Source organism: Podarcis erhardii (assembly GCF_964252035.2).
Source record: "Podarcis erhardii genome assembly, chromosome: 1".
NCBI lineage: Eukaryota > Metazoa > Chordata > Lepidosauria > Squamata > Lacertidae > Podarcis > Podarcis erhardii.
This window is the reverse complement of record NC_138497.1, coordinates 102,241,498-102,263,103: the sequence shown is the minus strand read 5'-3', so window position 1 is coordinate 102,263,103 and position 21,606 is coordinate 102,241,498. Positions and strand designations below refer to the sequence as shown.

Sequence of the window (21,606 nt, the reverse complement as noted above, 5' to 3'; positions counted from 1 at the left end):
AATGGGAGTTCATTATAAATTTGTGTGATCCTTGGAACTGGAAATGTCTTGCATGAATGGTGCACTCAAACTAATTTCTACTCATAGCAGACCCATTGAAGTCAATGGACCTAGGTTTCTCATGTCCACTGATCTACTCTGACTAACATTGGATACAACCCCATGTTTTGACCCAAACAGTAAAGTAAGAGTCCTGAATACCTCTTAAGGTAAAGGTAAAGGGACCCCTGGCCATTAGGTCCAGTCGTGACCGACTCTGGGGTTGCGGCGCTCACCTCGCTTTATTGGCCGAGGGTGCCGGCGTACAGCTTCCACGTCATGTGGCCAGCATGACTAAGCCGCTCTGGCGAACCAGAGCAGCGCATGGAAACACCGTTTACCTTCCCGCCAGAGTGGTACCTGTTTATCTACTTGCACTTTGTTGTGCTTTTGAACTGCTAGGTTGGCAGGAGCAAGGACCGAACAACGGGAGCTCACCCCGTCACAGGGATTCGAATCACCAACCTTCTGATCGGCAAGTCCTAGGCTCTGTGGTTTAACCCACAGCGCCACCCGTGTCCCGAATACCTCTTAGGAAGGTACAAATTTCACAGTGTTCCAGTTGCAGCATGCAAGTAGAGAGTGCTTTTTTCCCCGGGGGTCTGAAGGGGTCCGCATACCCCTAAACATTTTGTGAATCTAAGTTTGGCCTCATTGAGGGGCAGTATTTCAATATGAGTAGGGAAATGAGAGTACCCCTAAACATATTTTTTAAAAAAGAAAAAAAGCACTGTAAGTAGGTAAAGCCAAACTTGAGTCTCCAGCTGTTGTTGGACTGCAACTCCTATCATCCCTGACAACTGGTCATGCTGGCTAGGGAAGACGGGAGTTACCAGGAGGTAAGCAATAAAAAAGCTTGGGCTGTGAGCTTCCACATTGAATGGTTATACTTTTTTTCTGAATGTCTGCTTCACCTTATATGCAGAGTTCCACATTCCAAGTGGAATGACCATCTGATTTGTGAGAGGATGGTTGGGATGAGGCAGTGCCAGCTAGGAAAGATGCTGCAAACCATGACACTTCATTTCTGTTAACGCTGACTTGCTGCTGGCTTTGGAGAAGTCTCTTAACCTTCCAGTGCCTGTTCACTCCATTTGTGAAACGGAATGAATAATCTTGATGAGAATTCATATGTAAGGTATTCAAAGTATCCGAGGAAAGCTTCTTATGTGATTCAGCAGCGGTGTTTGTCCTTGGTACTACAGCAATAAGAGAAATAAGTTGTCAAAATGGAGTAGTGTCAGCCACATTTTTCCCCCTTCTGCGAATTGCGTGTTTTATTTATCAATGTGAACTACAACATATAATCTCCTTTGGAAAGAGTTTTTGCTACAAGAAGAATAATGGTCGCATACTCAGCAGGCTGCAGTGGGATGAGATAGCATGCTTGCAGCATTTCTTTGCAACATAATTGCAGCATCAATGAACCATGAATTCAACCTAATTAACATAACTGGAACCACTGCAATCATGCTGCCATTCAATTTACTTTTTGAACGTTCTGGTGAAGTGTCAGGGTTGCATTATTTTCTATTGAAACTCTGCCGAGTCCTGTCCACTATGAATTGTTCAGCTGCTTTCCTGCCTTGATTTTTTTAAAAAATTGCTTCTAAACTTAGTTACAGTTTGATTAATTTTTTGGAGGAAGGGGAGATTTCATTGGCCAAGTGAGTTGATCTGTTGAACTACAAATACTTGTTGTTACTCTCCCTTTGGTAGATAATTGAATATTTTGATGTACAGAATTCAAGGTAGCAAATACAGGGTTGCCAATACCTTGACAACTTACCAGTTTGATTAAAGTCAGCAAATTGTGTCTAGGCTTGGTAGTCAACAATGATTTCCAGGAGAAATGCACTAACAGTGCCACTGGGAACATGCAGAGAATTTTCACTGAGCATGGGCACTTTCTGTCACTGTGTTGGCTGATATAGCTCAGTTGGTTAGTACATGGTGCTGATAATGCCAAGGTTGCAGGTTCAATCCCCGTAAGGGACAGCTGGTGTTAGAGGGATTGTGCTCTGAGAGCCTACTCCACAATTTTCTGTTGCAACATGTAGGAGTTAATTCACAGACTTCAGCATAAGAAGTTTGAAAACTACTACTTGAGATATAAGAACGACCTCCAGCCAGAATATATTTTATTTGTATGGTAATAATTAAGTCTGGAAGCAATTAAAAAGCATGTGCCAAATGAAGCCAGCTTAATCTCTGGAAAGGACAATGCATTGTTCTGGGGGTGGGAGTGCAGAATCTAAACCAGTATTCTTGGTATTAAAATGTTGAAAGAAGCTGTCAATAGGCAAGAATGTCAGCTTTTATCAGTGCGAATTACAATGTATCAGTGTCATAAATTCAGCATTAAAATGGTATAAGAGCAAACAAGGAAAGACAACAACATTGAAACAGCATAACAGACAACTGGGCTGCAAACTTGTTCCAAACTTGTTACATATACAATGTCTTGTGGCATTGAGTTGACTGGGTGCAAGATCCCAGCCCTGATGCTTAAGAACCATGTTTATTTACTTATTTGTTATTTAGTAGTTTTATATGTCGCTTTTTTACTTCAGTCCTCTTAATTGTACAGCTCTTTTTAATAAATCCATTACATTTCACAAATGTTGTGAACCACAAATGTTGTGAACCAAAATAAAGCCAGTGCAGCTAGAGCCAGGAGCAGGAGCAACCACCCAGAGGTATTTGGGTCTGATCTCCACTCCTACCTCTTAAAGCTGGATTCCTTTCAGCAGAGCAGTTGGCCCCAGAAGGCCCTGTGATGATGGGAGAGGGGAGCATCTAGCAGAGCAGGGGTCTAATGCTGCCTTCCCCTGTGTATTATTTATTTATTTATTTGAGAGATTCATGTACTGCCCTTTGTCGAAAGGCCATGGACCAAGTTTACGACACAGCAACCTAATGAAATGCCATGTACATAGGTATCTTAATAGCCCAAACACAAAAAGTTGAAACAGTTATATAAATGCCACTCAAAATACTAGATAATATCAAATTATTCAAAGTGTAAATCCGGTAATAAACTGAGTCCTTGTGAAATACAATCTGCCTTTCAAAAAGGACTCAAGAACTTACTTGAAAGAGTAAAAGCAAAGTTGACATGCAGACCTGAAGGGCGTGGAGGTCCTTGGAACTTGCTTTGCTTTGTTTCAATAACACAAGGCTGAGGAAAATGTGGCCTTCCAGATATTGGGCTCTAAGTCCCTCCAGCCCCAACCATCATGGCCAGTGATCAGGAGCGATGAGGGTTGTAGGCCAACACCCTTCCCACCTCTGCAGATACAAAAGAAATACAACCTGGTGAAATCAGATCCAGTGTTTATAGGTCAAACTTGGGCCTGATTTACAAGTTATCAAAACAATATGGCAGCTGTTCCCATATGGTCTAGAGCAGGGTTTCCCAAACTTAAACCCACCAGCTGTTTTTGGACTACGATTCCCATCGTCCTGCTAGCTAGGGATGATGGGAGTTTTAGTCCAAAACCAACTGGAGAACCACATTTGGGAAACCCAGGTCTAGAGGCTCTCATCCTGCATTGATCTCATAAGTTGCGAATGGATCTTAGCATGACATGTAGGAACTGCAAGATTGTGTCTGGAGTTTTGTAAGGCTTGGTGTACCGCATCCTTTTGCTGCTCTTCAGCCCTGTGCTGGAGTGCTATGTTGAAAGCTGGAATCCAACGGTATCTGCTATCTGATTCTTTTAATTGGTGGTGCCAGGCATTGGATCAGTGACTTTTTTGCAGGCAGATCATGTGCCCTCCCACTGAACTAAGTGTCAGGATCGCTTGAATTACTAATAAATCTTTTTGAGCAGATTTTAGTATCAGTCTGAACCTCTGCATCCCAGTTCAGCGGACAGCCAAACCCAACAGTGATTCTTGAGCCCCTTTCTTCTTCTGCATAGTCGTTCTAAAGCTCCTTCCTGATCTTGCATAGTGAAGTAAGCAACATTAAAGTGCCATTTTAGTGAACTTTGTCGCTTATGGGGCGTGCTATATTCGGTTGTGTGTGTGTGGTTTTTTTTAATAAAAAAAACAGCCCACAAACTTCAGTATTAACTCAAATAGGAATCATTTCTAGGCATCTTTGAATACATTTCCCCAGAATGTAGTCTGATTTTTGGAGCATGGCACAAAGCTTCTCAGCCAAGACACATCTTAAAAATAGAGAATTGATTTGAAAAGTCTGTTTCTTAGTTACATTGGCTGCTCTCCTCAAACCAGAGTGCAGAGTAGTCCCATTGAAGTGGTCTGAGGATTGCAACCATAGCATCAAAACATTATTCAGAGCACGTCAGAGAGGCTTTTTGGCTTTCCGTTGTTTTTATTTCCATTTCCATACTTTCTTTTGTTTTTGTTTTTGCTTGTATCCAGTTGTATGGCTCCTCGGTAACATTGGTTTCGTTTGCTTATGTTATTAATACCGAAGTTAAAATGTTGAAATAATTTTCTTCTCTTCTGATACTTCATGCCACTTCTTTTCAGTTAAATTGTACGGTCATTGTTGCTTCTTTGGTTCCGAAAACTTCAATGTTTTTGTTTTGTTTCTCAACCAGTTTCTCAACCAGTTGCATGTGGAAGGAAGGCTGTTCAAGCCCCACATGCCTTCCTTCCACATGCACAGTTATGTGCAGCTGCCTCAACCCTGCCCTGGAAACCATCCAGTGTTTAAGAAGAAAGCATATGCAGACCAACTGCCCATCATACTGCAGCTGATTCACTAGGACACTCCATTTGTGTCCATCAGGCATCCAGTCCTGAGTAAGAATTAGGGATGGCTCAAGCATTTGATCAAAGGCCCTGGGAGGAATAAGTGCCCTTGTTCAAATGCCTGAGAGCAGGATCAGAGCAAACACATGCCTGTGAGCAGGTCTCTTTTTGTCCCAAACCACCACCTTTAACTTCCTCTTCCTCCTGTTCAATGGAAGACAATTTACATTTGGCCCAGCGAAAGGGAAAGCAGAGGCAATGGCCACAGATACCTTGCGGAGTGTCCCAGGGCAGTTCACAACAGAAAAACATAAAAGTAAGAATACAAAGTACATAATAAAACAAAAACAAACCAATAACCCCATTCCCCACAAACACATTAAGAAAACCATAGCATGTTAATTAGCTGAACGCTTGGTTGAAGGGAAATGTTTTCACCTTGCACCTAATGTAGTGAAGGCACCAGGTGAGCCTCCCTGGGGAGAGCATTCAGCAAATGGGGAGTTGCCACAAAGAAGTCTTGTTCTTCTCTTGCCACCCTCCAGACCTCTAGTGGAGGAGGAGGTTGGTTCATATAGGGAAAGGCAGTTCTTGAAGTATTGCAGACCTGAGGCATTTATGACCTTATAGGTCAAAACCAGTGCTTTGAACTGAGCCCAGAAATTAATCGGCTGCCAATGTAGTTGGGCCGGGATTTGTGCAATATGCTCAAACTGCCCTGCCCTACCAAATTCTCAACCAGCTAAAGTGTCCAAACCATCTTCAGAGGCAGCACTACATATAATGTGCTGCGGTAATCTAAACCTAGAGGTTACCAGAGCCTGTAGAACAGAAGTTAGGCTATTCCTGTCCAGATAGGGGTGCAGCTAGGCTATCAGCTGAAGCTTATGGAAAGCACTTTGCACCGCTGAGGCCACCTGAGCCCCAAGATGAGAGTAAAGAATCCAGAAGTACCCCTAAGCTATGTACCTGCTCCTTCAGAAGGAGTGTAACCCCATCAAGAGCAGGCAACCTCCCTCCCATCCATCCCATCTAGGGTGTTGAGTGTGTGGCATAATGCAAAATTGCTCCATGGCTTCACATAATGGCAACTGCAAGGGTCTAATGCAATGCAAAATAGCCGCCGTGTTGGGGGGGGGGCGCGGCAGAAATAGCTATCATATCTATAAAAACAAGAAAAGAGAAGGGAAGACAAAATGGTGTGGATGTGCCTTGCTCCCTATCTCATGCATTGTAGATCTTTGAGGGGATGTTTACAGAGATCTTTCGTGAGCACCATAGAAGGTACTGATGAATACACAGGTGCTCCTGAGCTCTGGATTATCGACCTTCTGTAATATATTCAGTTGAATGCTAAACTCTGTGCTACAATTTAGAGCTGATGATACACATTTTCTATGTATCTTTGTTAAATTTGCAGGGAGAAAGGTATATTGCATTATTTTAAGATTTTCATACTTGAGATTAGAAATGTTTCTCTCCTTTTCCATTTTAAAACTATTTTCCTGTGAAAATTTTCCTAAAACAACAGACCTTCAACCCAGCTGCAGCCTATTGATTGCTCCAATATAATTAAAGATAACGAAGTCATATTGTGAAATAAGACACTTAAAAAAAAAACCCACCTCGTTTCCGCCATAGGTGAAAAAAGTCGGCGAGTTGAAACGTATAGCTCTCAGGAATGCTATTCTACAAAACAGCTCAACTACACTTGGATTTTAAATTGCAGTAGCAATTTGGAAAAGGTTTTCAGACTGGAGCTATGTTAAATGTTAATAGCAAAATTGAGGTACTTTTTTTCTTTGATCTCTTCCTTGGCTTCTATAAAATAATGGAATCCAAACCAAGTGCCATTTATATATACACCTCCTTCTTTTGATCTTGTCATGCAGGAAGTGGGTAGTGGGGAGGTTGCCTGGCCCTTGTGCTCTTTCAGGTAAAGGCCCTATGCTGTTTTAGAAACAGATAGGTAGCCGTGTTGGTCTGCCATAGTCAAAAAAAAATAAAAAAAAATCCTTCCAGTAGCACCTTAAAGACCAACTAAGTTAGTTCTTGGTATGAGCTTTCGTGTGCATGCACACTTCTTCAGATACACTGAAACAGAATTCCTGTTCTATTACAAAGGAATTTCAGAAATAGACTGGAAAGAGAAGCTGCTGAATTGCAACTTATTACCAAACTTAAAACCATGGAGAGACCTGGTCTGAACAAAGACATTGGATTCTTATCTCATTATACATGACAAAGCCATTTTTCACCTTCTCACCCCTTGCTTTTTCCTGTAAGACCTATTGCAGTCGTTAAGAGTCGTCAACAGGCTCATCACAGCTATCTGCCAATCACCCAATCCCACCACCCTTCTGAGTAATACTTCTCCCCACCTTCTCACTATATAGAAGGGTCTGGTGACTTCTGTTTCAGTGTATCTGAAGAAGTGTGCATGCACACGAAAGCTCATACCAAGAACTAACTTAGTTGGTCTTTAAGGTGCTACTGGAAGGAATTTTTTTATTCTGTTTTAGAAAGTTTTGTTTTGTGGCTTTTTTTTTTTTTGCAGGAATTTTCAGTTGTATGGTATACTCTTCAGTATTCGGAAGAGATAGTAGTATTAAGTCAAGTTTTGAATTTGGAACAGATAGCAGTGCTAAGTTCCTATGTTTGCAGAGCTATTCAGTACAATCTCCCCCACTCACTTAGCATTTGTCACTTCTAGCACAGACCTCCCTCCCAAAAGGAATATTATATACCCATCACACATTTTCAATACTCTGCCTGGTAACAAGGATAGGCAGGGTACCCTATGGGTAGGGTGAAAGGCAGGGAGTCTAAACAGTAGGTGGAGCCAGAACCAATGAGAGGCAGAGCCAGCTAATTCTAGTTTTGCACCCACCCTCCTTCCTGTTGCTTAGTCGTTTAGTCTTGTCCGACTCTTCGTGACCCCATGGACCAGAGCACACCAGGCACTCCTGTCTTCCGCTGCCTCCCGCAGTTTGGTCAAACTCATTCCTTCTTGTTAGATTCTACAATTAAGCTTTAAAAATGGAAGCTTTTTGTGGGAGGAGAGTTCCCAGTTCTTCACATCTCTAGTTGACAGGGGAGAGTTTGGAAAAGGGTTGCAGGTATATAGGCCAGGTTTGAGAGGATTGCGAGCAGGGGTTCAGCTCCTACTTATTTCATATTTTTGAAACTTCTGGACAAACCCATATATACTTCAAGCTTCTTATATATAGAGAGAGCTACTTCCTCTGGCTACTCCATCTTTGCCTTTCAAAGATAAAAAGGCCACTATTTCCTGGTGTGTGGAGGTGGTATAGAGGATATACTAACCCAACACAACACCATAATAATAAATAACAATAAAATTTTATTTATATCCCGCCCTCCCCAGCCGAAGCCGGGCTCAGGGGCTGGGCGGGGGGGGGGGGGCAATGGTAGAAACAGCATTGCATTCTGTTGTATCTGCTGCTTTGAAGATCCATCTGGGCTTAAGCATGCTTCTCCTGGAAATTTTCATTTATTTATATACATATGCTCATTTTAGACACCCTGTCAAACTATGGCTAAAGAAGCTTAATTATGGGTGAATTTAAACTTATGGTTTGCAGTTGCACAGTGATCCAGAATCTAAGACCATGGTTTGAAGTGGGCTTCCAAGCCATGGGTACTGCTAATTATTATTTTGATGTCTAACATTGACAAACCATAAGTGCAACCATCACTTTATCTGCAGAATTTGCTGCACCATGGAGATTGGAGAGGTGATGAATTTGTGAGGTTAAGATGAATAAAACAAATATACACAAGCTCTTCCAAACCACTCTTTGCTTATTGTATATGTGGAATCTCAAAGCACCACATGGGATCTAAACTATGGTTAGCAGAAGCCATTGTTTGATGTGATATCTGAATTGAGTCTTTAGTGAAACGATAGCAAATATGTCTGGAACGTTCCTTTTTCTCTCCTCTTTAAAGTACCTAGCTTTCACTGGATTTGTTTCCCAACTCCCAAATGGAAGTGAAACAACAGACTTACAAGAAAGGCAAACAGACTTTCTCATTTCGGTTCACAATCACAGGGATTTCTTTCTTTAAACAACAAGGAGTTCTCCCTCAAGGTTTGTACCTACAGTGGAAAAGAGATAAAATCCTTGAAATTGAACAAATTAACAGCAAGCCCAGTACGACTTTACATGGTTTTATGACAGCATCCAGTACATCTTGACAAGAATTTCTGACTAAGCTTTAAATAACTTGCCTGTGTGTGTGTGTGTGTGTGTGTGTGTAGCCAAACAAGCCCCAAACCTGATAGAGCAGATTATCTTTTGAAGAGCAAACATTAAAAGCTCTGTGGGCAAACCTATTTTAGCAGGGAGGTAAGAATACTGGGCTTTAAACAAGCAAAACTGTCTGCAGACAGATTTTTTTGAGACACTGAACTTCGGTTATTTTACACATATCCTTAGTTTCACAGGACATCATTAAATAATTCATCAACAATTAGACTATATATTCAGTATGAGGAATACATCTGGTCAGAGGCTGTAGTGATACATATGTTGTAACTGCAGATATGAGTCAGACCTGTATAGTGGATAGGGTGTGGAGATGGATTCAGTCCCCACTCATCCATGAAGCTCACTGTGTGGCTTTGATGGCCCCTTTTATTTTCTCTTAGGCTTACCTGCTTCACAGGGTTATTGTGAATAAAAATGGGATAACCACCGTGTAAGTTCTGAGTATCATGGGATATCCATAGAATTAGAGCTGGGTAGAACACTCCATTTCTATTCTGTCAATTTTGCATGCATGCATTCATTATAAATCCTTTTTCGTCCCATTTCTGCATAAATCTGTGATTTATTTATTTGTTTATTTATTTACAATCTGCATTGAAATGTTTATTTAAATACAGTGGTGCCTCGCAAGATGAAATTAATTCGTTCCGCGAGTCTCTTCGTCTTGCGGTTTTTTCGTCTTGCGAAGCACGGCTATTAGCGGATTAGCGCTATTAGCGGATTAGCGGCTATTAGCGGTTTTTAGCGGCTATTAGCAGATTAGCGGCTTAGAAAAAGGAAAAAAAGGGGGGAAACTTGCAAGAACTCGCAAGACGTTTTCGTCTTGCAAAGCAAGACCATAGGGAAATTCGTCTTGCGAAGCACCTCGAAAAATGAAAAACCCTTTCGTCTAGCGAGTTTTTCGTCTTGCGAGGCATTCGTCTTGCGGGGCACCACTGTACATATTTTATCCAATGTACATATTTCTAAATCTATTTGATTCCAAAACAGACATTTTAAACATTTCACACAGTTTCTGAGCCAGAAAAAGTTTCTGAATTCAGAAGGAAAATTACATTCTTATCTATACATTATTTCAGTAGGTGAAGATCAGGTCAGTTTGCATCAGAAGTCACAGAATTCAAATTCCTCAGGCATCCTTACCTAGAAATTACATAAAATTCAGTTGACTATATATTTTTGAGAGCTATTTGTTTGTTCACTGTCCATTTGGACGCTTATTAGGATATCATAAGGAAAATTTGTTTGATGGTTCCTGAGATCAAGGAACAGGTCTTTTGTCTATGTTTGAATATAATTTGATGCTGTTTTGAACCAAGATGACGGACTGCATCTGTCAAAACTGCAGTGATTTTAACCAAAAAATTTAAAAATGCATTGATTTTTGTTGTTGTTTCTTTCAACTCCTGAACAACTTAAGGTACAAGACTTCCAGCAATGAACATGGAAAAAGTGGTACATTTCTCATATATTTTTCTTACCATCGGTATTCTTGGTTCTAGGGAAGCATACATATCCATAACAAAGGAAATATTTTCTGCCTGAGGCAAAGAGCAAGTTGGTGCTTTCTATTGGCTGTACAATAGCTACCTGGGTTAGCGTTAATCTTATTTCCAACACTGGCATGTATCCTTGACCGCACCTGAGGACAACAGGCTGGTTCAGTGGGTACATGGCAGGCTGGTGCATGACAAACCTCTGATCTCCAGCTGTTGCTGGTGTTGTCCTGCCCCCTAATATCTTCAGCCTGAGGTCATTGCCTCATTCTGCCTAATGTTAGGGCCAATTCTGCATTCGAAATCATTGCGGGAGTTAGCTTCTTAGTTTTAGCTGTGTGCATATACAATGGTGGTGTGTTTCCTATATTAAAAAAACCATCTCCCTAAAGGGTATAATTGGACAAAGGGAAATTGCAATGTGCAATATTTTCACAACCGAGCCTGAACCCTCATCCACATTATACTTAGCCTAGTTCTGCAAATACCCCAGTGGTATGACACTACTTAAACCGAGCAGTGCTTACTTCACTTCACCCTCGTCCCTTTCCGTTGTCCCAGTACTCATTCATCTCTTGTAATACACTGACATTGTAACCTTTTTTTGCTGGAAAGTAGAGCATCCTGGGATTCTGCCGCCACAAGCCAAGTCTAGAGCTTCAGATGTATATTACCTTGTGACTGAGAGAAATTAAAATGATATCTCTGTGTTTCATGTAGTACAAGAACGCTGTATGCAAGGCCACCGAGAGGATTACAAAGACCCTGGGCAAAACTAAATCAGGATTTTTGGCCCAGGCCCAACTTCATACAAATAAGGGACCTTGGCCAGGATCCAAAGAACAGTGAGCCCGAGATTTTAAGGCTGGACTGCCCCCCCCCTTTCTTGAACAGCAGCTCCTTCCTACCATGCTGCATAGGAGACCGCTTTAGAAACTGTCAGAAAGTTCAAAATCATTTTGTGATGTCGAATAGGGCAAGCCGTCTGAAGCAGAGTCAGGCATTGAAGTGAGTTAGACTTAAGGCAGGCGGCTTGCTCTGAGTATGTAATAATTAGGCCTGTACCTGCTTACCTCAGAGTATATCTTGTTGAAATCAATGGACCTTTCGCAGAAGTACATATAGGATTGTGCTGTAAGTATTTGCTTGCATCCTGGTCCTTGACAATAAGGGTCAAATGGTCATTGATGGATTTGCTTTCATTCCTCATAAACCCACCTAAGGTTACCTGGCTGTATGAATACTACAAGGCCATTTCATACCGCTTGATGTCATCACACACACACACACACACACACACACTCTTCTTGCAGCTTAATTAGCTTACATTACTGTTCCCTTTAGGAGAGCTGTGCCTGGTATTTCTTTGTTTCACTGCTATGTTGGATACCTGAGGAGGTGTTAAAATAATTAAGGTGAACTATGTGTTTTCTTGAGAAACACACAAAAGGATTTGTATCTGCACAGGGGATTGAGCTATCAAAAACAGATGTGACCATGTGGAACATTTCACATAAATTTATTTAAATCATTATTTACCTGTAACATACAAGCAGGGTTTTAGCTGCACTAGCTTGTTGCCAGTACATACTGCCAATAATCTGCCAAAAAGGCAGCTTGCTGGCAAAATCGTTGAAATGGTTAGCTTATGCTTACAGAAAACATTACAACCCTGATTCACATTAAAATCTAACAGAAACGAACCCTTTGATGCTAGAGATGCTGGATTGTGTTATCAAAATATGGTATACAGTTTATTTGGATTGTCTATACCCACAAGAAATATGACTATCTATTTGTAACGTGATATGTAATCATCTAAGGCAAGTTATTGTTTTCAGTTACTCTTCGGAGTGAGATCACATGGTTTCTGCTCAGATTTAAAATAAGTGGTTCTTGCATAGGGCCCATACAACAGGCTAAGTGTGTGTAGAATGGCTGGCCAATTAATAAAGAAAAGTGATGAAAATCAAAATAACATTGACTTCTAAGGCTAGCTAAACTTTTAAAGCAAGACTTTCTTTTAGGAAAAATCTTATGCATAGCACAAACTTTTTCATCCAAGTATCATTTCAGTAATGGCAAGCTTAAATATTGGAGACCATGGGGAAACATAATATTACGATAATGTTCTTTGGTGCGGTTTGGAGGGGTTTAGGAAACATTTGGAAGTATTTTTCTCATAGAGTCACTTAACTATTGAAGTGTTATGATAGCATTCCCCTCTGCATTGTGTATTTACTGAGAAAGTCCGTTTAAAGGGGACACTGATTTTTAAAAATACTGATTAGAAGAAATTCCTCTAACCAGGAAATTACATGCTCTGGTGGTGGCAGTTTAATAATAGGATGCAGGGGAAGAACCCAAACTCCATGTGATTTGAAGGTGAGGTGTCTTCTTACAAAAATGCATCCATTTCCAGTTCTGTTCCATCTTTTCCTTTCAGCTGCTTTAAATCAAATGCGTATTTTGTAAGTCAACATCCTAGAACGGAGTTGGTGGGTGCTGCAGCTAAAGTCTGGATGTTGGTGGCTATGTGCCAGCCTTAATAGAATCTAACCCAGTTCTCAAAAAGCTTCCTCAGTTAGTATACACAAAGTGATATGTTCTAAACCTTTCTCAGGTGTTGTGATCAAAATTAGTTCCCATTGTACCGTGAGCTATTCTTTTGTCTTTAGCAGTGCTATTCTGTGCATGCTCTCTTGGAGGTAAACCCAACTTTTTGCACTGGAGCTTATTCATAGCTAGCATGTTTGTGAATACAGCCTAAATGCTGCAGTGTAGTTCTTGCATTACTGATAACTTTTAATAATTATGTAATATCTTAGAAGTTATTCTGTGAAGTATTTAGTTTTATCTTCATAAAAGCTTCATGGTATATACATTTGAAAACATTCATGGTATTTTGTTTATTGACTTCAGTTTTGCTGCAAATTATATACAGATAGAAAGAAAACAAAACTTTCTTTCCATACTGAGTATTTAGGGGGGGGGATGTAAAAAGAACACAAATAAAATCTTTTAAACAACCTAAAGCGATTTAAGGAGTTTGCAGGAAACCTTTTGCTAGCCACTCAGGGGTAAATATGTTATGTAACAAAGTGGTATTAAGTCAGTAATAATCCCACAAGTACAGAGTAGATTAAAATGGTTTTGGCTAGAAGGGTGTGGAACTAGGGGGAGGGGGAAGCACAAAGGAATCAAAGCCCAGAATGCACACATCTGTGAGGTTTGTGTTTATTTTGGGAATAGCTTCTGCCTTTTCCTTTCTCCTTTGCATAATTCTGTGGCAGACTTTCTTTTCAGCTAGTCCTATTTCCATGCTGTGTGCTTCCCAGAAGAAGAGCTCTATGAATGTTATACTCAGAAGCCTTATCAGATGAGCAAAACAAAGCATTTCAGTTTCACAGAGCGTCTTGTGTAGCTTTAAAGAAAAGCAACACAGACACACACACACTTGAAATCCGGGATCTTTAGGTCCACTTGCAAACAGTGTTCAGACAGAGTACTTTGTGGACTTCTTACGTGATATGTTCTGTCCCTCCTCTTTACATTGAGGTCTAGGAATTACAGCCTAGAGGAGATGAACACTCGGAAGATGTTGAAAGTGCAGTTGATTGAGGATGAAATCGGATTGGCAAGAGGATTGTGAAGAGCAGGAAATGCTGAGGAAATAAAATGAAATTTGCTGGAGCTTTTGAATCCTAAATCCAGAGGAATGAGAGTTTCCCCCCAGCAAAATATTGGGGAAAGAGGTAGCATCTGGAAACACTCTAACGTTAAAGAGCCTGGCTTTCTTTTATTTTCTTTGCACAATCTACTATCCTACCTTAAGTCAGGTGCCTTTCCTCAGTTAGCCACTTAGCTGAGTGATGCTCCAGCATATTACTAACATTTCCCTTTCCTCTTTGTTCTTCTTCTTGCAGCTTTCTTCACTCTCGTATTTGTTTGATACATGCTGTAAACACTAAACCAAAAAGTTAACTGGTTAACATCAAGCAAAGCCTCAACAGGTATTCATTTCACCTGAGTTGTTTAGCTATAACTGAGCAGAATGCATGCCCAAAAGCCGGGAAATGTGATGTGGGGCTTTGAGAAGGCCAGGACATCATTGGATGTTAAATCAATCTACCCACAATGATAACCTTCATAGTCTCAAGTGCTTAAAATACGCAGATCCATAGTCATCCCTGGACTGCCAGAAAGCAGCCTAGCAAAAAGGACACTGAGAAATATTCGGTTCACCACTCACATTCTTCAACATCAGACAATCAGTAGCTATAGATTACAGTAGGCATCTTCTGCCCCAAGGTGTTTTGCGGCGTTCAATAATGGCAGAATGTCCCTCATTCCTATGTCTACTGTTTGGGAAACAAAGGAGGACTTCAACAAAATGTTACAGTGTGAAATGCTGTTGCTTAGGTTGCCTGCCAGCCACTCCTCCATGCCTTCTCTCAGGGTACTCCATTCCACTGCCCTTGCTTCTTATTTTTCCAACTGTTTTCGTCCCCTTCAATAACTAGCCAGTATTCCATAGCCATAGACCATACTTTGTCCTAGTGGGCTTTTGGGCTTTAAAAAACAACAACAAAAATATTAGCCAGCCCTCTCCTTCACCAAAATAAAGTTCTTGTACTTCTGCAAACCCTGGCATTCCACAAATCTATTTATACCTCCTTCTGTTATACCTCTTGCTGTTTTGGGTGCATAAAGATTCATACTTTGAGAACTGAACCCATTGGCAGTGTTTAGGCGGCAACCATTTTGTGTGGGGGTTTCATTCCTGACCACCGTGTGCATTGATGGAACACACAGAAACCCACCCTGCTCCTTTCCACTTCTGTTCCGCCCCCACCCCCATTTTGCCCCACTTTTGGGCCACTTCTGGGTCAACAGCAACAAGCACGTGCATGATGGTCGCTGCCTGTATGTGATAGCACAGTCAGTTTTGGTGCATAAAGTGAAAAAGGCAAGCAAATGAACAAAACTTAAGAAAAAATGTTTGGAAAGTCATCAGTTAGTGTGCAGATACAGTGGTACCTCAGGTTACATATGCTTCAGGTTACATACGATTCAGGTTACAGACTCTGCTAACCCAGAAATAGTATCTCGGGTTAAGAACTTTGCTTCAGGATGAGAACAGAAATCATTCTCCGGCGGCGCAGCAGCAGCGGGAGGCCCCATTAGCTAAAGTGGTGCTTCAGGTTAAGAACAGTTTCAAGTTAAGAACGGACCTCCGGAACGAATTAAGTACTTAACCCGAGGTACCACTGTACTTAATGGACTTGATAGGTGCAGTGTGCATTGTGTTTGGACATTGTGCTTGGGTCTCTAAAGATCTATCCACTCTTGAACCTGACTTGAATGGATTCTGATAATCCACCGTATCTCTGAACTTGCTCACAGTATATTTGTTTGTTTGTTTATTAACTGCACTTATATAGCCATCTGATAGCAGATGTTCTCTGTGCAGCTCACAGAGAAAAACAATACTACAAATTGGAATACAATGTAAAACAGTAAAAACTATTACAGATTAATAAGAAATGTTAAAACTAAAACTCAGTTTTAAACTGTGGAACCTGAAAGACTGAACGATTATAACGTCATACCACCCTGTGGAAGCCATTCCATAACTGGGGTGCCACTACTGAAAAGGTCCTTTCTCCACCGTCAGCTTGGTGTGATACGAATTGTAAAGCACCTGTTTTCAAAAGAGAGAGGGTGGCTTTTCTTTCTCTTTTTTACCATCCTTTTCATTTTAGCTTTCTTCTAAATATACATCAGTGTCATTTACAGCAAAGAGAAGCTACTGCTGTTTCACATACTTGTTTGTTTGTTTGTTTGTTTGTTTTTTGACAACATGTGACCTTAGAAGTGGAAATAATAAAAAGTCTGCATTTGGGAAGAAACACTGGCATACATTTACAAAACCTGGATAGAATCTCATTGAAAAACCATTATGGTAGGTAGAGAATGAACATCTTTATGAGGTTTTGTCCTGCTGCCCTCCCATGCAGAATCATATGGTAGTGATACTTCCCTCTGCAAAGAGAGTCTTTGGATTCAGAAGTCATTCTTTTTTGCCATCTGGAGGTCTGAGATACGGATTTAGTTTCCTGGAGATCTTTACCTGAACACAGCTTAGTATTTTAAGTGGCTTTCCCCAGACATTTACAGAGCAAATATGTACCTAGATATTTCCATTTTTACTTCATTGCATTCTTCTAGAACAGCCCTGGATTTATAGACATGGTCTCTATGAAGTTTGAAAGTTATATATGTAGAGTATATTTCTTCCAGCTCTCACATGTTTTAGTGTTTTGTTTTTATGAAAAATAGCTTTTCAGAATATACTGTATGTAGCACACAGTCCAGGGCCGCTTCTTTAATAATTTGATCTAACCCAAAACAGCCCTTCAGCCAGTGTTTCTAATGTGGTTTTTATTCATTTGACGATGACATCAGTATCTTCCCATTCTTCTTTTGGTGGTGTTTTTAATAAAATGGTGTATGAGTTGACTGTCAGTGCCAATGAAGAATACTGATTCTCATAAGTAATGTTTCATTAGGCCAAATGAGATGTTGTGAATAAACATGTACAAAAGGACATGATGACATCTAACATGCAAACAGTAGAAGCCTCGCTTCTCTGCTGCAAATTAATGTGCATAGGTGTGTTGGCACGGCTGTTTTCGATGTAGAGAATGTGTATTGCACAAGCTAGAAAGAATGGCAAATCTGGCAGATTAAATGTCAAACATTCAGGCTGACATTTATAGTGACTTTTAGCATGTTAAGAGATTTCTATTATGTAGTCAAGAATTAGTTATTTTTGCTGTAGTGTTTCAACAAAGCGTTTACAGTCAAATGCACCAAGCTGACAGGTTATTTATTATATTTGTGGTACTCTCAAGGCTTATTTTTTTGTTATGTTTATAAACATTGTAAATGGGAATATTATATCTCAAAGGAGCTAGTCTAAATTCAGGAAAGGGGAAAACATTTTTACTTACATTTCCAGTAGACGTTTTTGGTGTGCGTATTTGTGTGTGTGTGTTTGTGTTGTTTTACATTAGAAATCAATGTGCCACGTACTAAACCAATGGCTTTACAAAGAGGCTAGGCAATGCAAGACACACTGGCATACTAAAGCTGTGAGCTTGTGACTTTTCTTTATATGTATTCTAACCTGTTGCCTGATAGTTTTAAATTTTGTGTGTTACAAACCAAGATTACCACTCTAGCATCTCCCTTCAATGCTGGTACCAGGTGCCACCCAACAACTGTTATTGGTAGCAGCTACCTTGTTCATCAAAATATAAAATGTTTTATGTGCAAGGCCACATCGGAGTGTGAAAGTGGGGTTAAGAAAAGTCCCTACATGCTTTCACATCTGATACTTGTGAGAAGCTGTTGGTGAGAACAGGAGATGTGGTAGGACCTTGCTGCTTTCCTTGAATCTGTGACGCCTTCCAGGGTCAACACATGTCAGGGTTTTAACCTTGGATAAGGACAAGAACTAGATCCAATGTTATGAAGTAGTGAAGAAAACATCAATCGGTGTTGTGCCGGTTTATGTGTTATATAGAAGTGGAGTTAATCAGAATTACTTGTGCCTCTTTTCTCACCTTTATATAACATCAGATTTTGCACTGGAACAGAGGTGGGAAATGTGCAGCCCTCCAGATTCTGTTGGACTCCAACTTCCATCAGCCCCAGCCAACATGATGCCCTGTGTTTTAGTCCAACAAATTTGGAGGGACTTTGGTCCAACAGTGCATTAGAAGCAGGGAAAGAAGTTAAAAATGTGTCCTTTTCTACCTGCTTCTTTATAATTTTGAATTAGCTACATGTGCTACAAGAACTTAATGCTGTTTGTTATGGTATGACTTTTCAGCAATAATAGTTTATATAAGGTCTGCTTTAGTCTTTAACACTTTTCAAACTACAAATGAACAAACTTTGCAGAGAGAAGGGTGGAATGGTGAGACACCCCACTCCTGATCTAACACAGGTTTGGTTAAAAGTTAGAATAGTGTCTAGCCATGAAAAATTGTACTTCTTTGTGAAATCATGAGTCCTGCTTTTTCAGAGTTCCCAGTCACACTGATTGAGCCCTTCCATTGCACAAGAGCAAGCTCTGTTCCAACATTCATGGAAATAAAGCTGCTGCTGCCACAGTCCAACATACCCATGAATATTTAGCCTATTCACACTGATTGGATAGGGCTCCATAACAGTAATCCCCAATCGGTGATCCACTTAACCCACACAGGGGTTGAATGGCACCATTCACATAATTAAAACTACCATAACAATATCAAAATTTTCAAAAGTAGGGGGTCCATGGCTTGGCTTTTGAAAAACAGGGGGTCTACAGTACTTAGCTAATTGGGAACCACTGCTCTATAACATGGTAAACTGTAACAGCTTTAAGATTCTTCTACCAAGTTATCTGAAATGTTCCTTCATCATCATGTCCATTTCTAGTTCTTAATTTCAAGTGATATGTTAAAGCATCATGCAGACCATTTGAGTAGCAGCTGGGCTTGTCTATCACATCATTCCTGCCATGTTGACAATAGAGGTTGTACTGTGTATGATTTGTGATGTAGACTGTCCTGTCTTCCAGAGATTATAAAAGGTCTTGTGTTTTTAGATATAATGATGCATAGTGAAAGCTCAACCACCTAAACTAACTTGCAAACTTTTAAAAAAATCATTTTTGTGACTCTCAGCATGCAGGTTTTATTATGTCTGCACTATTGCTATTAAGATATACAGAACCACTTGGTGCCAAAACAATGCCAAGTTAATGTGGATAATACTTACTCCTTGATATATAATGAAATAAATCTTGCTTTAAAAATCATTCAGCGAACAGTATTACAAACTAACTACTTTAAAAACTGTCGAGGTGATTAGTCTTATGTATGCAATGCAAGTAGATAGAAAAAAGTCCTGATTGTGCCCAGATTGGGCTTTCCACGTACATCTTGTAGAAAATATATTTTGCAGCTGTTTTCATTGACATCTTATCTAATACCTGAAAATCCCACAATGCATTTATGAGAACTTAAACCTGGAAAATAGCTAGAAGTGAGGCACTGCATAATTGGGCACAAGGACTAGAATCTGGGTAAGGAGACAGAAGACCACATAGAACAAACTATTGGGATTGGGGTGTGTTTTTAGAAATAGTATTAGTGGTAGTATTCCACCATTCATTTATGGCAGATTATGCAACTATTTGCAATGTTATAGTATGAGAACATGGAAACTTTTAACAACAGGGATGTCCCCAAGCTGGTCATTAACTAGTTCCCCTAAAAAAATGGGGGGTACTTAAATTAGTCAAAACTATCTGGTGTTTCCATGGGACTTAAAGAGAGGGACTGTAGCTCAGTGGTAGACACAGGCTTTTGCATATTTCCATCAGAAAGAGACCTCAAGAAGTAAGCTGAGAAATACTGTGCCTGGTGCCTTGAAAAGCCACTGCTGTAGGCCGGGGGTCTGGCGCAACACATTGTGCTGTTTCTGAAGTGGCCTCACTCCCCTCTGTTGTAACCTTCTACACCTGTGGCAGGTGACTTCTGCCACCTCCTCCCTTTTTTCCCTGACCTGGAACTTGCTTGCACCAAGGCCATCTTCTCTCCTAAGCGCCAACTGTGAGAAAGCGGGTGCTTCCTTTGTGTAAGGCTTTGTGGGTGAGGTGGTTCTAGACACTGACACTGCCAATTTGCTGCACAGGCGGCAAACCCTGCTTAAATTTTAAATTTAATGTTGAACTTTAAACAGGATTTGCCACTATTTTGGCAAAGTGCAAGTGGCACAGAAAATTTACCCACAATGCCTCACTCTGAAGATGGGCCCCTTCCAGAGAGCCCTGTTGGAGCACCACCAGCTGTTTCTCTCACAAGAGCAGCCCTCCATGGGTGATGGGTGGACTGGTGAGAGGGCAGGGTTTGGACCTTGCCTGGTCAACAGAGCTGTATATTCCGCTTGCCTCACTTCAGCCTCTGCAGTTCCAATGGCCTCGGAAACTCTGAGCTGGAAAACAGAGCCCTTAGCCCCTGGAAACACTTTGCTCTTTGTTTTCTCTATCATGTGGCAAATGACAGAGCCACCACTATGCAGAACCATTCAAGCAGCTTTTGTATTGTAGCTTTTTGTCTTTTAAAAAAAGATAGTATTCAAAAATTGCAAGCTGACATAAGTAATTGATGCCATTTTGGAGGAAGTATAATTTAATTTTGTTTTGTTTTTAACTCTAGGTTTATGCCAGAACACAAACTCGCCCATATTGAGAAGATGCATGGTACTAAAGGAGATGGAGATGCCTGTCTGCCTTTCCAAGAAAAGAATGGTGGAATAAGCATCAGCGTCTCTGACCTTAGTCCCAGACATAGTGAACCACAGTCTGGACTTCATTCCCTGGGACCGGAGGGGCTGCCCACCCAACTACTGACACTAGATCTGGACAAGCCTACATCTTTGAAAAGTACAATCCCTTGTCAAGAGGAAGATAGCCAACATGCAACTTACAACCTGTGCAGCGTCTCAGGTAGTTTGGACCATCTGGAGAAACCTTTGCACATTATTTGGCCACACAGATGGTAAGTATAACACCAAATGAAAATGCTGTATCTTCAGGCGAGTTATTGCATACAACGTTGATTTAGTACCAATATTGTTTTGCTCTGCATGTTATATCTTTGGAAAGGTAGTGGTCTACTGAAAACAAATGATGTCATTTAAAAGCTGAATTTCACAGCAGGCGTTCAGCGTACGAGGGGCGGGATGGGTTGTGTGGGTGGGAAAGAAGAGGTATAGTTATGACATTGAAATGATATGTAAAACTCTGAGAACTCTGTTTCAGAGCATTTCAGTCCACTAATGATGTTTAATATGCAGCGTTATTTAAATTATCTTAATTATACTAATGTGACTGACTAGGTGTTAAAATTCAGGGCTATACTATGCTGCTCTGTGTCGTAGTTTTTTTATATACCTGTCCAGATTTCTAAAACATATGCACATAT

The 21,606-nt window shown here is 40.6% G+C and overlaps 1 protein-coding gene across 9 annotated transcripts in view; it reads left to right on the top strand.

Moving 5' to 3' along the window:
- Positions 1 to 21,606, top strand: part of GTDC1 (glycosyltransferase like domain containing 1) — a 236,937-nt gene that overhangs the window by 144,276 nt on the left and 71,055 nt on the right. For all 9 annotated transcript variants that reach the window (XR_014159033.1, XM_081872548.1, XM_081872552.1 and 6 more), the window contains one exon: positions 20,839 to 21,180. Coding sequence is in view for 8 of the 9 variants with exons in the window: in XM_081872548.1 (XP_081728674.1) it covers positions 20,839 to 21,180 (342 nt within the window). In the remaining variant the exon portion in view is untranslated. The remainder of the gene's footprint in view (positions 1 to 20,838; positions 21,181 to 21,606) is intronic.